General features: G+C 55.8%; 1 protein-coding gene across 1 annotated transcript; it reads right to left on the bottom strand.

Moving 5' to 3' along the window:
• Positions 1-702: 702 nt before the first annotated feature.
• LOC125092372 (mesocentin-like) lies at positions 703-11,263 on the bottom strand. Its single transcript, XM_047716808.1, has 7 exons — positions 11,146-11,263; positions 6,832-8,408; positions 5,999-6,201; positions 5,416-5,908; positions 3,706-5,235; positions 3,346-3,525; positions 703-2,896 (listed from the first exon to the last, which is right to left on the bottom strand). The coding sequence occupies exons 2-7, from the start codon at positions 8,396-8,398 to the stop codon at positions 2,031-2,033; spliced, it is 4,839 nt and encodes a 1,612-aa protein (XP_047572764.1). The 5' UTR covers positions 8,399-8,408; positions 11,146-11,263; the 3' UTR covers positions 703-2,030.
• Between the last annotated feature and the right edge of the window lie 3,872 nt (positions 11,264-15,135).

Genomic DNA, 15,135 nt, shown 5'->3' with positions numbered 1-15,135 from the left:
CAAAACATGACCCCTTCAGAGAGCAGACCCTCCCCTCCCCCAGCTATCGTGCATCCCCCTTCATTGTCCATCTAAGTAGCCTCATCTTTTTTTTCCTTGACACCAACCCTGTTAGCAAGTGGAGGCAGTAGGAAAATATGCCCATTCTCCCAGAAACCCAAGTGTCTAGATTTTTTCAGTTGCTCAGTAAGTGTTGGTAATGTTGTTCCATGATGAGTTTCACACTTAGAATAACAAAATACATTCAGGGTTCTTCAAAAACCTATCACTTTTTAATACTGACTTTCTCAACGAGGATGCTATGGGAGTTGGAGCTATGACAGCTCTTTGATGCATGGCCCCACTCCATTCACTGCACACCTTAAGCAATGTACAGTCCCAGGAACTGGATGTCAGCGGCCCCTTTAACTTAGTAAAGAAGAAAACCATGATTACTCCCACTCAGTTTCAAAAGGGAAAGAGGACAGGACCATTCCAAGATGAGGGCCAATGGAACCCCAAAATTTTACAATCCACCTATAAAATAGAAGAAAGGTCCTGATCATATCCTAGTCTTCCCGTCCAAGTGCCTCACATAACCTCTCGCTGGAAAAGTCTCCCATAGGTACTGGACAAAAATCGTCTCTCTGGCTCCCTCCCCCAACCCCAGCAAACCAGCAAACCCTTCCTTATATTGCCCACAGCAGAGGCGAGACTCAGCTGAAACATGCAATGAACTTTATTGAAGAAAACATTTACTGAAACCATCAAAGAGGGAATGACAACAGAGAAAGGAACATCTAACAGCCACTAGAGCCCATAGGTTATGCCCCCCTCCTCTTGGGGTCCCAAACGAGGTGTCTCTGCTTCCTCCAACACTGTGGCCCTCCTGCCTCCCTTCCTGGGGGCCCCACGATCAACCTCTGGCCAGGACAATAGAAACTGGCCACATCCCCTCACCCCAGGGCACCCTCCCCTCTGGCTGACATGCTGGGGCCCGGTGCCACCCTAAGGCCTGCACAGGACAGTCCCAGGAAGGTGGAAAATGCAGCAGGGGACACTCGGCCAAGCCCGGGACACGGAGTCACAAGAAACAACGGGGTGGCACATCAGAGCACGGTTCCCGTGGAGACTCCCGCTGGCCACCTCGGTCCTTGGTCGGTTCCTCCTTCCCGAGGTCATGGGGCGAGCAGCAGCCGTGCCCTCGGGCATCCTTCCGGCCGTCTCCTGGAACTGGGCTGGGGATCTCGGGGCTGGGGCTGGGGACAGCTGCTCAGAGAAGCACACACACACATCTCCACGAGAACAAGCAGCGGCCGGCTTGAATCTACACCGAGAAAGCAGCGGTGGAGCTCACAACACTGGGAGAGAGCAGGCGGAGCCCCGGTCGCCACCGAAGCTCACGGCAGGCCCCCGGCCTGGGGGGTGGCTGCCCCGGTGGGCCAGGACACCCACCGCGGGCTCCTGCACACCTCAAGGCTCTGCACAGGAACGGGACCTAGTGGGGTGGGGGAGTAACGTGACACGTGGGTCATAAGGGCCCTAGAGAGACACAAGTGGGTTTCCCAGAACATGGAGCGACGTGCCCTGGGGGATGTACATGAGGGTCTCCCTCTTGGGCAACCCAAGAGGCTGGCACCCTTGAGGCGGTCCCTAACATCTCCCAGTCCAGTGTAGGTGGCAGATGGCTCTGGGTACCCCTCACCTAGGCTAGGGTCAGCCACTCAGGGGTGCTTCCCAGACTGGCTGCCTGAGTTGGCATGGATTGGGACTGGGGCTGGGGCCAGGTATGGCGCTGCCATGGGTTGGGGGGGGCACCTTTCCCCACCCCATGTGGTGTCAAGTGTGGTCATCTTGGTCACTTGGAAGGGCTCATAGTGGTGGCTAGGGTGCCTTGGGGAGGTGGGGTCCTAGGAATTTGGGCTGAGTGGGCTGCTCGCTCGGCCCTGCCCCCCCACATGGGGTGAGGCTGCTGCCCCGGCATGGCCTCCCCCTGCCTCCAGAGCTCTGCTGCCTGAGAGGAGAGGGGGCCCCTGGGCCTTCTGAGCCTATTAGCCTGAGGAGGACTTGGGGGGGATCGTCTCCCCAGCCCCATCCTCATTTCCCGACTCCTCTGGGATGGGCTCCAGCCCCTCCTCAGGGGGCCCTCTGGCCTCCTGGTCTCCAGCCTGGGCTAGGCCCTCTGGCTCATAGCCAGGACCCCCTGGGCCCACCCTGGGAACTCGGCCCATCTGGGCAGGAATGGGACCCCCAGGGGCCTCTGAGGGTCTTGCCTGACCTAGGCCCACAGAGATGGGAGCATGTTTATCTTCGTGAGTAGCAGGGAAGATCTTGGAGCTCTCCTGGGGGGCAGGGGCAGCCCTATCAGCTTCCACAGTGCCAGGAACTGCCTCACTGGCCACCATGTTGGCTGGGACAGGCTCAGCAGGATCTTCGTTGGCGGGAGGGGCCTCGGTTTCATCTGCACCCGCAGTGGTGCCCTCGGTGACGACTTCAAGAGCCGGGTCAGCCCGGAAAGCATCTTCGTTGGCTGGGGGATCCCCGGTTTCATCTGCACCCAAAGGGGTGCCATCAGTGACGACTTCGAGAGCCGGATCAGCCCGGAAAGCATCATCGTTGGCTGGGGGAGCCCCGGTTTCATCTGCACCCACAGGGGTGCCCTCGGTGACGACTTCAAGAGCCAGGTGAGCCCGGAAAACATCTTCGTTGGCTGGGGGAGCCCCGGTTTCATCTGCACCCACAGGGGTGCCCTCGGTGACGACTTCGAGAGCCGGGTCAGCCCGGAAAGCATCTTCATTGGCTGGGGGATCCCCGGTTTCATCTGCACCCGCAGGGGTGCCCTCGGTGACGACTTCGAGAGCCGGGTCAGCCCGGAAAGCATCTTCGTTGGCTGGAGGGGCCCCGGTTTCATCTGCACCTGCAGGGGTGCCCTTGGTGACGACTTCAAGAGCCAGGTCAGCCCGGAAAGCATCTTCGTTGTCTGGGGGATCCCCGGTTTCATCTGCACCCGCAGGGGTGCCCTCGGTGACGACTTCAAAACCAGGGCAGCCCGGAAAGCATCTTCGTTGGCCAGGGGGGCCTCGGTTTCATCTGCACCCGCAGGGGTGCCCTCGGTGACGACTTCGAGAGCCGGGTCAGCCCGAAAAGCATCTTCGTTGGCTGGGGGGGCCCCGGTTTCATCTGCAGCCGCAGGGGGGCCCTCGGTGACGACTTCAAGAACCAGGGCAGCCCAAAAAGCATCTTCGTTGTCAGGGGGATCCCCGGTTTCATCTGCAGCCGCAGGGGTGCCCTCGGTGATGACTCTAAGAGCCGGGTCAGCCCGGAAAGCATCTTCGTTGGCTGGGGGGGCCCCGGTTTCATCTGCACCCACAGGGGTGCCCTCGGTGATGACTTCGAGAGCCGGGTCAGCCCGAAAAGCATCTTCGTTGGCTGGGGGGGCCCCGGTTTCATCTGCACCCCCAGGGGTACCCTCGGTGACAACTTCGAGAGCCGGGTCAGCCCGGAAAGCATCTTCGTTGGCTGGGGGGGCCCCGGTTTCATCTGCACCTGCAGAGGTGCCCTCGGTGACAACTTCAAGAGCCGGGTCAGCCCGGAAAGCATCTTCATTGGCTGGGGGATCCCCGGTTTCAACTGCACCCCCAGGGGTACCCTCGGTGACAACTTCGAGAACCAGGGCAGCCCAGAAAGCATCTTCGTTGGCTGGGGGATCCCCGGTTTCATCTGCACCCACAGGGGTACCTTCGGTGACAACTTCGAGAGCCGGGTCAGCCCGGAAAGCATCTTCGTTGGCTGGGGGGGCCCCGGTTTCATCTGCACCTGCAGGGGTGCCCTCGGTGACAACTTCAAGAGCCGGGTCAGCCCGGAAAGCATCTTCGTTGGCTGGGGGGGCCTCGGTTTCATCTGCACCTGCAGGGGTGCCCTCGGTGACAACTTCAAGAGCCGGGTCAGCCCGGAAAGCATCTTCGTTGGCTGGGGGATCCCCGGTTTCATCTGCACCCCCAGGGGTACCTTCGGTGACAACTTCGAGAGCCGGGTCAGCCTGGAAAGCATCTTCGTTGGCTGGGGGGGCCCCGGTTTCATCTGCACCCGCAGGGGTGCCCTCGGTGACGACTTCAAGAACCAGGGCAGCCCAAAAAGCATCTTCATTGGCTGGGAGATCCCCGGTTTCATCTGCACCCACAGGGGTACCCTCGGTGACAACTTCGAGAGCCGGGTCAGCCCGGAAAGCATCTTCGTTGGCTGGGGGATCCCCGGTTTCATCTGCACCCACAGGGGTGCCCTCAGTGACGACTTCAAGAGACGGGTCAGCCTGGAAAGCATCTTCGTGGGCTGGGGGATCCCCGGTTTCATCTGCACCCCCAGGGGTACCCTCGATTACAACTTCGAGAGCCGGGTCCGCCCGGAAAGCATCTTCGTTGGCTGGGGGATCCCCGGTTTCATCTGCACCCGCAGGGGTGCCCTCGGTGATGACTTCAAGAACCAGGGCAGCCCAAAAAGCATCTTCATTGGCTGGGAGATCCCCGGTTTCATCTGCACCCCCAGGGGTACCCTCGGTGACAACTTCGAGAGCCGGGTCAGCCCGGAAAGCATCTTCGTTGGCTGGGGGATCCCCGGTTTCATCTGTACCCCCAGGGGTGCCCTCAGTGACGACTTCAAGAGCCAGGTCAGCCCGGAAAGCATCTTTGTTGGCTGGGGGATCTCTGGTTTCATCTGCACCCACAGGGGTGCCCTCGGTGACGACTTCAAGAGCCGGGTCAGCCCGGAAAGCATCTTCGTTGGCTGGGGGGGCCCCGGTTTCATCTGCACCCCCAGGGGTACCTTCGGTGACAACTTCGAGAGCCGGGTCAGCCCGGAAAGCATCTTCGTTGGCTGGGGGGGCCTCGGTTTCATCTGCACCTGCAGGGGTGCCCTCGGTGACAACTTCAAGAGCCGGGTCAGCCCAGAAAGCATCTTCGTTGTCTGGGGGATCCCCGGTTTCATCTGCAGCCGCAGGGGTGCCCTCGGTGATGACTCTAAGAGCCGGGTCAGCCCGGAAAGCATCTTCGTTGGCTGGGGGGGCCCCGGTTTCATCTGCACCCACAGGGGTGCCCTCGGTGATGACTTCGAGAGCCGGGTCAGCCCGAAAAGCATCTTCATTGGCTGGGGGGGCCCCGGTTTCATCTGCACCCCCAGGGGTACCCTCGGTGACAACTTCGAGAGCCGGGTCAGCCCGGAAAGCATCTTCGTTGGCTGGGGGGGCCCCGGTTTCATCTGCACCTGCAGAGGTGCCCTCGGTGACAACTTCAAGAGCCGGGTCAGCCCGGAAAGCATCTTCATTGGCTGGGGGATCCCCGGTTTCATCTGCACCCCCAGGGGTACCCTCGGTGACAACTTCGAGAACCAGGGCAGCCCAGAAAGCATCTTCGTTGGCTGGGGGATCCCCGGTTTCATCTGCACCCACAGGGGTGCCCTCGGTGACAACTTCAAGAGCCGGGTCAGCCTGGAAAGCATCTTCGTTGGCTGGGGGATCCCCGGTTTCATCTGCACCCACAGGGGTACCTTCGGTGACAATTTCGAGAGCCGGGTCAGCCCGGAAAGCATCTTCGTTGGCTGGGGGATCCCCGGTTTCATCTGCACCCCCAGGGGTACCTTCGGTGACAACTTCGAGAGCCGGGTCAGCCCGGAAAGCATCTTCGTTGGCTGGGGGGGCCCCGGTTTCATCTGCACCCGCAGGGGTGCCCTCGGTGACGACTTCAAGAACCAGGGCAGCCCAAAAAGCATCTTCATTGGCTGGGAGATCCCCGGTTTCATCTGCACCCACAGGGGTACCCTCGGTGACAACTTCGAGAGCCGGGTCAGCCCGGAAAGCATCTTCGTTGGCTGGGGGATCCCCGGTTTCATCTGCACCCACAGGGGTGCCCTCAGTGACGACTTCAAGAGCCGGGTCAGCCTGGAAAGCATCTTCGTGGGCTGGGGGATCCCCGGTTTCATCTGCACCCACAGGGGTACCCTCGATTACAACTTCGAGAGCCGGGTCCGCCCGGAAAGCATCTTCGTTGGCTGGGGGATCCCCGGTTTCATCTGCACCCGCAGGGGTGCCCTCGGTGATGACTTCAAGAACCAGGGCAGCCCAAAAAGCATCTTCATTGGCTGGGAGATCCCCGGTTTCATCTGCACCCCCAGGGGTACCCTCGGTGACAACTTCGAGAGCCGGGTCAGCCCGGAAAGCATCTTCGTTGGCTGGGGGATCCCCGGTTTCATCTGTACCCCCAGGGGTGCCCTCAGTGACGACTTCAAGAGCCGGGTCAGCCCGGAAAGCATCTTTGTTGGCTGGGGGATCTCTGGTTTCATCTGCACCCACAGGGGTGCCCTCGGTGACGACTTCAAGAGCCGGGTCAGCCCGGAAAGCATCTTCGTTGGCTGGGGGGGCCCCGGTTTCATCTGCACCCCCAGGGGTACCTTCGGTGACAACTTCGAGAGCCGGGTCAGCCCGGAAAGCATCTTCGTTGGCTGGGGGGGCCTCGGTTTCATCTGCACCTGCAGGGGTGCCCTCGGTGACAACTTCAAGAGCCGGGTCAGCCCAGAAAGCATCTTCGTTGTCTGGGGAATCCCCGGTTTCATCTGCAGCCGCAGGGGTGCCCTCGGTGATGACTCTAAGAGGCGGGTCAGCCCGGAAAGCATCTTCGTTGGCTGGGGGGGCCCCGGTTTCATCTGCACCCGCAGGGGTGCCCTCGGTGATGACTTCGAGAGCCGGGTCAGCCCGGAAAGCATCTTCGTTGGCTGGGGGGGCCCCGGTTTCATCTGCACCCGCAGGGGTGCCCTCGGTGACGACTTCAAGAGCCAGGGCAGCCCGGAAAGCATCTTCATTGGCTGCAGAGGCTTCAGCAACTTCCTCACAGGCAGGGGCAGCCTGGGCAGCAGCCAGCCCTCCACTGTCCACACAGGCCCCTACTTCCGGTTGGAACTGCTCACCGCTAACTGGGATGGCCTCCCATGCTTCAGTCTCCCGAATCAGACGCAACATCCCCAGGAAGCCAGGTGGTCTCCTTTCCAGTCGCATCCTCCTCAGCTTGTTCTGGAGCAGCTCGTTCGGCCGGGCCCGCATCAGCACCTGCCTGGCGCGAACCTGGTCTGTGACGACAGGGTGGAAGGCCCCCTTCTCCACGGCCAACTGCAGCAGGCCCTCCAGACGCATCACATAGGCAAACAAAGTCTCCTGAGGCCGCTGAGCACAAGTCAGGAACTTGAGCCGGGCGGTCACGCAGGAGTCCTTGTCCCCAAACACCTGTACCAGCGCGGCCAGGCAATCCTGCGAGGGCATGTCAGGATTTTCTGCCAGGAGGCTGCCCAGGAGCTCCAGCGCGGGGCCACCCAAGCTTTCCAGCAGCCGCCGCCTCCTCTCCCTTTCGGACACGTAGCGCCACGTGTACAGCATGTCATTGGCATGGTCCAGCCAACTCTCAAAGGACTCTTGCTCTTGGTCTGGCTCTTCCAACCCAGAAAAGGCTCTCAATTCCCCAAAGGCTATATTTTCCAGCACAAGTTGCTGGGCCTGATTCCACTGCTGGGTCCAAGATCCTCCCGCATCTATGGCTCCTGAAACCCCCACAGCTCCTTCCTCCCCGGCAGCTCCCGCCATGCTCACAGATCCTGCCATGCCGGCAATCCCTGTGTCACCTGCCGCTCCCTCCTCATCGGACACCCCCCCTTCATCTTGGGCTCCTGCCACACCGGCAGCTCCTTCCTCACCTGCTACTTCTGCCACACCCCCAGCTGCTGCTGCACCTGCGGCTCCCTCATGGGACACTCCTCCTCCATCTGCAGCTCCTGCCTCCCCTGCAGCTCCCGCCTCACTCGCAGCTTCCTCCCCTGCAGCTCCCGCCTCACTCGCAGCTTCCTCCCCTGCAGCTCCCGCCTCACTCGCAGCTTCCTCCCCTGCAGCTCCCGCCTCACTCGCAGCTTCCTCCCCTGCAGCTCCCGCCTCACTCGCAGCTTCCTCCCCTGCAGCTCCCGCCTCACTCGCAGCTTCCTCCCCTGCAGCTCCCGCCCCACCTGCAGCTCCTGCGCCACTTGCCTGACAAGCTGCTGCTTGACTCTGGGGCTGTGCAGGGAAATCTGGTCTATCCTGTGACTCTGAATCAGGGGCCTGGGGCAGAAAGACCACAGGCCAGGGTCCTCCTTCTCCTGGTATCTGTCGAGGGATCAAACTTCGGTTTAAATACTGAGCAAACTCGACCAAGGCGACCTTGCATCCAAGCTCCTTTCTGAATACTTTGCCCAGCAGTCGGTACCTGCCCAGGGGCCACAGGGCAGCGTGCACAGCCTCCTGGAATTCCTGGTCCCCGCAGTCGTCAGGGATGCCCAGGATGAGCAGGGAACGGTGCGCGTTCACACCCATCCACCTGCACCAGTCAAGCAGCATTGCCAGTGGCATCGCCATTGCTGAGAACCTGAGGGTGGAGAGAAATGACTAGATAGGGGCACACAGACTGTCACGGTGTGAGCCTCAGCCCGCTGGTTTAAAGGGGTGAGAGACATGTTCATACCTACCCTAGCATAGGCTACCCTACCACATAGTCAAAGCCTCACGTCCCTCGCAGTGGTGGCCTGGAGTGCTTCCACTCCGCATTTTGTTTGAGTTTAGAAAAGTTTTGTGATGATACATTAGTTTATTTACCAGACATAGGCCTAGTCCAATTTTCTATTCTTTCTGACATCACTTGAAGGAAGTTGGTTTTTAGGGACACCTGGGGGTCTCAGTCAGTGAAGCATCTGCCTTCGGCTCAGGTCATGATCCCACGGTGCTGGGATCAAGTCCCACATCGTGCTCCTTGCTCAACAGGGAGGCTGCTTCTCTCTCTGCCATCCCCTCTCCCTACTTGCGTGTGTGTGTGCATGCGTGCATCACAAATAAATAAATAAAATCTTAAAAAAATAAGGAAGATCCCCCCCCCAGAAATATGTCGAGTATTCAAATTTTTGGCATAATTTCTTCCAAAATATTCCCTGCATTCTCTTTTTAATGTCTGTCTCATCTGCAACAATAACACTCTTCCATTTCTGATGTTGGTAATAAGTATTCCTTCCGTTTTTTCTTGATTAGTCTCACTAAGGCTTTATCAGTTTTGTTTCTCCTTTAAAAAAAAATGTATGGCTCTGTTAAATATCTACAATTTGCTTTCTATTATTGATTTCTTCTTTTAGCTATAACATTTTTTCAGCCAATTCATTTTGCATTTAGTTCACTATTTTTTTTTAAGTTTCTTCAAATGGACCATTGGGTCACTGATTTTATGCCCTTCTTTTCTAATGTACCTACTTAGGAGTAAAACATTTTCTGCTGATTGTTTCTTTAGCTGCCTCACTAACTTGGATAAGTTGTATTTTTTAAATTAATCAGTTTGAAATATTTTCTGAGTTCCTTCGGGTTTCCTTCTTTGAGCCATGGGTTTCCAAATATTTAAGTTTATGTTATTATTAATTTTATTTTATAAAAGATTCCATCTGAGAGAGGCAGCACGCGCACGAGTGAGCACCAACAGGGGGAGGGGCGGAGAGAGAAGCCAAGTCCCCGCGCAAGGTGCACGCTTAGCCGACCGAGCCACTTAGGCGCTCCTATAATTCTTAATTTTAAATAAAATTCCCTGAGACTGAAGAACTTATTATGCAAAAGCGCAATCCTTTAAAATTTCTGGAGACTGGGCGCCTGGGTGGCTCAGTGGGTTAAGCCGCTGCCTTCGGCTCAGGTCATGATCTCAGGGTCCTGGGATCGAGTCCCGCATCGGGCTCTCTGCTCAGCGGGGAGCCTGCTTCCCTCTCTCTCTCTCTCTGCCTGCCTCTCTGTCTACTTGTGATCTCTTTCTGTCAAATAAATAAATAAAATCTTAAAAAAAAAAAAAACATAATAAAAAAAATTTCTGGAGACTTTTTTATGGCCCAGCATACGGTGTACGTGGGTGGAAGGGAACGAGGCTTTACGTTCTGTGGAGGGCAAGGTTTCGCAACTCCCCCTGCTGGAATCCCTCCGCCATCTCGCGCAGAGGTGGGCGGAGCCCCTTCCCGAGCCATGCACGTGCTCAGCCGCCAGCCCCACGTGCCCGCCCATCCGCCTCCCCTCAGCGAGGCGCCCTGCTGTTTGCGCAGGCGCAGAGCATCCTCGGGCTGCGCCCGAACCGAGCGGTAGAGCCCGCGCCCGCCCAGTCTACGGCAAGCAGGGCGCCCCCACGGTTGAGACTGCAGCCTCCGGCTCCGTGTCCTCGCCACACCCGCGAGCTCTGCCTTCTCCCGCCCCGGCCAGGAAGACTCCCCTCCCACACTCTCCACAGCCGCAGCCCGTCACCCTCCCTGGGCTCCCACCCAAGCGAAGCTCCCTCCCGGGGGGCGCACCCCGCGCCGGCAGCGGCCCGCTCGCTAGCCTCTGGCCTCGCCCCACACGACGCAGTTCCCCCCGCCAGCAGCGCCGGCAGCCGTGGGGGGAGGCCTTCCCAGTCTCCTCCTCCCCCCCCCCCCCCGATTCCTGTCAGGGGCGGTTGGCATCCTCGCCTCCCAGCTCCCACCAGCCGCGTCGCTCCCTCTGGACTCTCCCGCACCCCCACTCTCCGCGGGGGGGCCTCCCCCTCCCCCACAGAGCAGCCGTTAGCCCTCCCGCCGCAACCCGAGCCCTGCGGGGCCCTCGCCTCCCACGCTCCCACACCCGCAGCCGAGGGCCCGCTCCTCAGCCCCCAAAGCCCCCCCCCCCGCGATGGGGACGTATCCCTGCCCTCTCAGCACCCCACCAAGGAGCCGACCCCGCCGCCGCCTCCAGCCGCCCTGAGCCCCCCCCTTCCCACGCCTCACAAAGGCTCAGCCATCAGGACCCCTGAAGCCCCCCCCAACCAGAGTGGCCCCCCCGACCATTCCCCTCACAGCCAGCAGTCCCCCTCTCGGGCCCCCAACACTGGGATGCCGTTCCCTCAGCGGTCGCTCCTTCGGCCCAGAACCGCCCCCCCACCCCGCTCCCACACCACCACACGCGGCGACATTAGTCCTGCCCCCCCACCTCCCCTCACCCCGGAACCCTCCCCACCAGGCCCCCATCGCTAGGAAACTTCCATTCGGGCACCCCCCCACCCCCCAACAGGAGCCCTCTCTTCCACCTCAGCTCCCTGACCGCAGACGGCCCCGGCCCACATTCCTCCATCTACTTACTTCGTCCCACTCAGAACAGCTCCACACGCCCACTCCGAAAGGCCTGAAGAGCTCTCGCCAGCCGCACAGCCAGGAGCCGAGTGGTGCAGCCTCCCGAGCACGCGGTGCGAAGCCCACAAGCGCTTCCGGCCTCTCCCAGAAGCCCCCAGGCGCCGGAGGCAGAAAGTTCTCGGGGCATCTCTCGACCAGGCAAACGATTGGCTGAGGAGGGCACGTGACGAGGCACCGTGTTACTGGAGCGACCTGCCTCGGAGTCTCACGAGACTGATGTTCCGAGATCCGTGTTCCGAGTCGGATGCTCCGAGGCTCGCGAGCCTCCCGAAGCAAAAGCCGAGCCGGCGCTCAACAACCTTCCGCCAATGACACGCCTTACCAACAGGGCAGCGGGGATGGCGGAAACTTGCAGATGGAGAGCTCGTTGCGCAAAAATGCTCGAATTTTTTTCAGAAAGTTTATTTTCTATTCTTGGTAAAGTCATGAAGACATTCTATATTTTTATTGATTTCTTATCTAGCTGTATCAGTCCCTAAGGCAGAAGTGTTAACATCTCTACCTGTAATTATGAAAAAGTCTGTTTCTCTCTTTATTCTGTCAACTTGTGTTTCATATATTTTGAAGCCCTGTGATTGGATACAAGCACATTTATAAATTTCATGTGTTCCTGACTAATTGACCCTGATATCTTTATTACCTTTCAGGTCAGGTAATATGCTTAGTCCTTAAATATATTATGTCTAATATTCATATAGCCATTCCCACTCTCTTAGGCTTACTCTTTGCATGGTATATAATTTGGGATTCTCTTACTATTAACATATCTGAGTCATTATTTTTTTTAAATTGTGTCTCTTGTAGACAGCAAAATCCTTGTGCTTTCTTCATTCTGTCAAATCTCTGTCTTTCAGTCGGAGTGGTTAACCCATTAACATTGAGTATAATTTTTGAATGGTAGGATTTAAGTGTATGCTTTTACTATCTGTCTTAAGGGGCTCATCAGGCTGTTGTAACAAAATACCATAGACCGGGGTGCTTATGAACAACAAACATTTATTCCTCACAGTTCTGGAGGCTAGGAAGTCCAAGGTTAAGGTGCTGGCACATTTTATATCTAGTGAGAACCCACTTCCCAATTAACAGACAGCCACCTTCTCACCATGTCCTCACATGGCAGAAGGGGGTGAGGAACCTTTGTGGAGTTTTCCTTATAAGGGCATTAATCCCATTCATAGACTCCTCCCCATGACGTAATCACCTCCCAAAATCTCTACCTCCTAAACCATTGGGCATGAAGGTTCAGCATGTTAATTTTGGGAAGGACACAAACTCTCAGTCTGTAGCACTATGTTCCCTTTTTCCTGCCAGAGATAATCAATTATTTTAAATTCCATTTTAACTTGTCTGTTGCTTTTTTAAAGATTTTATTTATTTATTTATTTATTTATTTGAGAGAGAGGGAGAGCAGTGGAGTGAAAGGGAGAAGCAGGCTCCCCGCTGAGCAGGAACCCCGATGTGGAGCTTGATCCCAGGACCCCAGGATCATGACCTGAACCAAAGGCAGATGCCTCACGGACTGAGCCACCCAGGCACCCCTTGTCTAATGCTCTTTTAAGTAATTATCATTTTGCATTGATTCGTTGTGGTTGCTCTAGAGACTATAACATATAACCTTAACTGTTCACTTGTCTGCTTGCAGTAAATACTGTACTACTTCACATAAATGTGAGATTTCTACCAGATAGATTCATTCGCCCTCTATCTCATCCCTTGTGATGTAGTTGCCATACGTATTACATCTACATATATTATAAACCCTACAATAGGTTATTATAATTTTTACTTTAAATAGTCATATCTGTTATAAAGAAATTAAGAGCAAACAAGTATTCTTTAATGTTTGCCTACATGTTTACCATTTCTGGTGTTCTTCAGCTCGACCCAAAAATCAAATTTTCCCTCTACTATTGTGTTTCTTTAGATCGAAAGACCTCCTTTATCATTTCTGTCAGCCCAGGTCTACTGATAACTTCTCCTGGCTTTCATTTATCTGAAAAGGTCCTTATTTCACCTTTATATTTGAAGAATCTTTTCCCCAGAGATAGAGAGTTCTGAGTTGAAAGTTGTTTTTTGTTGTTGTTCAGCACTTTAATATGTTGTCCCACTGCCTCCTGATGTTCTGATGAGAACTCGGTGGAGAATCTCCTGAAGGTAGTGCTTCAGCTAATTCTGACTGCTTTCAAGATTTTCTGTTTATCCTTTGTTTTCAGTATTCTTTTTTTAAAGATATTTATTTATTTATGTGACAGAGAGAGATCACAAGTAGGTAGGGAGGCAGGCAGAGAGAGAGAGGAGGAAGCAGGCTCCCTGCTGAGCAGAGACCCGATGTGGAGCTCGATCCCAGGACCCTGGGATCATGACCCGAGCCAAAGGCAGAGGCTTTAACCCAATGACTTTTCTTTGTGTTTGTCCTCCTTGGGCTCCACAGAACTTCTTGAATGTGAAAATTTGTCTATTTCCGAACTGAAAATGTCAGTCACTTTTTCTTTAAGTACTTTCTCTTCCCCCTTCTCTCTCTTCTCTCCTCAGATCCCAAATACACATGTTAAACCTTGTCATGTTGTTCCACAGATCACTGAGGTTCTGTTCTGTTGTTTTCTTTCTTTTTTAAATATTTTTTCTTCTCAGTTTCTCAAAATGGCTCATTTTTGTCGATCTGTTTTCCAACAAGTAATATGAAGCTTCTAGATACTCATAACTATTAACAAACACCAAAGTTAAAAGAAGGATGAAGAAAGAAGTCAATAATGGATTGTGTAAAGACCTGCGAAGCTCTAAGAGCACGTGGCGACCCTGAACCCAGGGCAGGGAGTACCTAACGCAGTGGGAGATCACGCAGCCTCTGCAGAAAACCAGTCCATTGTAGTTCTTAGTTGCACACAACAGAAGCAGACTGGCGGTTGGAAGCACAAAGGGAATTAGCTGAAGGATGACGGATGTCCCGCAGGCGTTTGGGGATGACCAGTGAGCCAGGTTTGGAGGCTTTGCAGAGAGGAGCAAGGGTCTGAATCACACTGCAGGGCTGGGCTAGTGAAGGTACCTCCAAGGATGCCTCCCCCAGCTGGGCGCAGACACTGGTTTGCACTAGTTCGCAGCAATGGAAGATGCACGTGCTGTCACGAGAACCACAGCCACCCCTGCTCCTTGGGAAACAGGTCTTACTGCCTCTGCTGCTGCCTACCCGCCCTTGTGGAGTATGTGTGGCCCCTGCTTCTTCCTATCTCTGGCCCCAGAGTCGGTTGGAAGCAGGTGCCTCTGATTGGTGGGACCAGGTCACGAGCCCATGCACTAGCGCAAGGGAAGCTGAGAGAATGCGGACCTGGCACTTTCCGCTCTTCTTCTGGGAGGGAGGTGGGGTTCACATCAGTTTGGGGAACTGCATGCGTAAAGGTCCTGGGGTTGAAAGGAACACGGTGAGTATCAGACTGAGAGCAGACCAGTGTGGCTGGAGCAGAGGCAAACAGAGAGATGCAGGGTGAGGGGAGCACCATGCACTAAGGCTGGAGAGAAAATACCACGCGGTCTTTATGGTTGGTCTTTACCTAAAAGAGCTGGGAACATTGAAAGGTTCAAAGTCAGAGGTACAAGTGCACTCATGTGTGTGTATGACACGTTCACATTGTATTTCCAGATGCTTTTTCTGGTTTTCTTTTGCAAGAATTAGGAGGGGAGGGGACAAAGTGGATGCAGAAAGCCTACTGAGCAGCAGCTGGGGCTGTCCCAGGAGAGATGATGGTGGCCTGAACCATAGTAGTGGCAGTGTCCTGGAACTGATAGGGCAGATTTAACAGACCTAAAACATGCGGAGAACTAATCCAACACCAGGAATAACTGGAAGAGGAAGGTGAGCAAGGGACACATCCTCGAATTCTGGCCTTTAACATGGGTGTGTGGGGATTCTACCCACTGTGGCTGGGGACTGGGTAGAAAATCCTA

The sequence above is a fragment of the Lutra lutra genome, chromosome X (assembly GCF_902655055.1).
Source record: "Lutra lutra chromosome X, mLutLut1.2, whole genome shotgun sequence".
Taxonomy (NCBI): Eukaryota; Metazoa; Chordata; class Mammalia; order Carnivora; family Mustelidae; genus Lutra; species Lutra lutra.
Note: the sequence above shows the minus strand (reverse complement) of the source record. Positions and strands in the feature narration are given on the sequence as shown.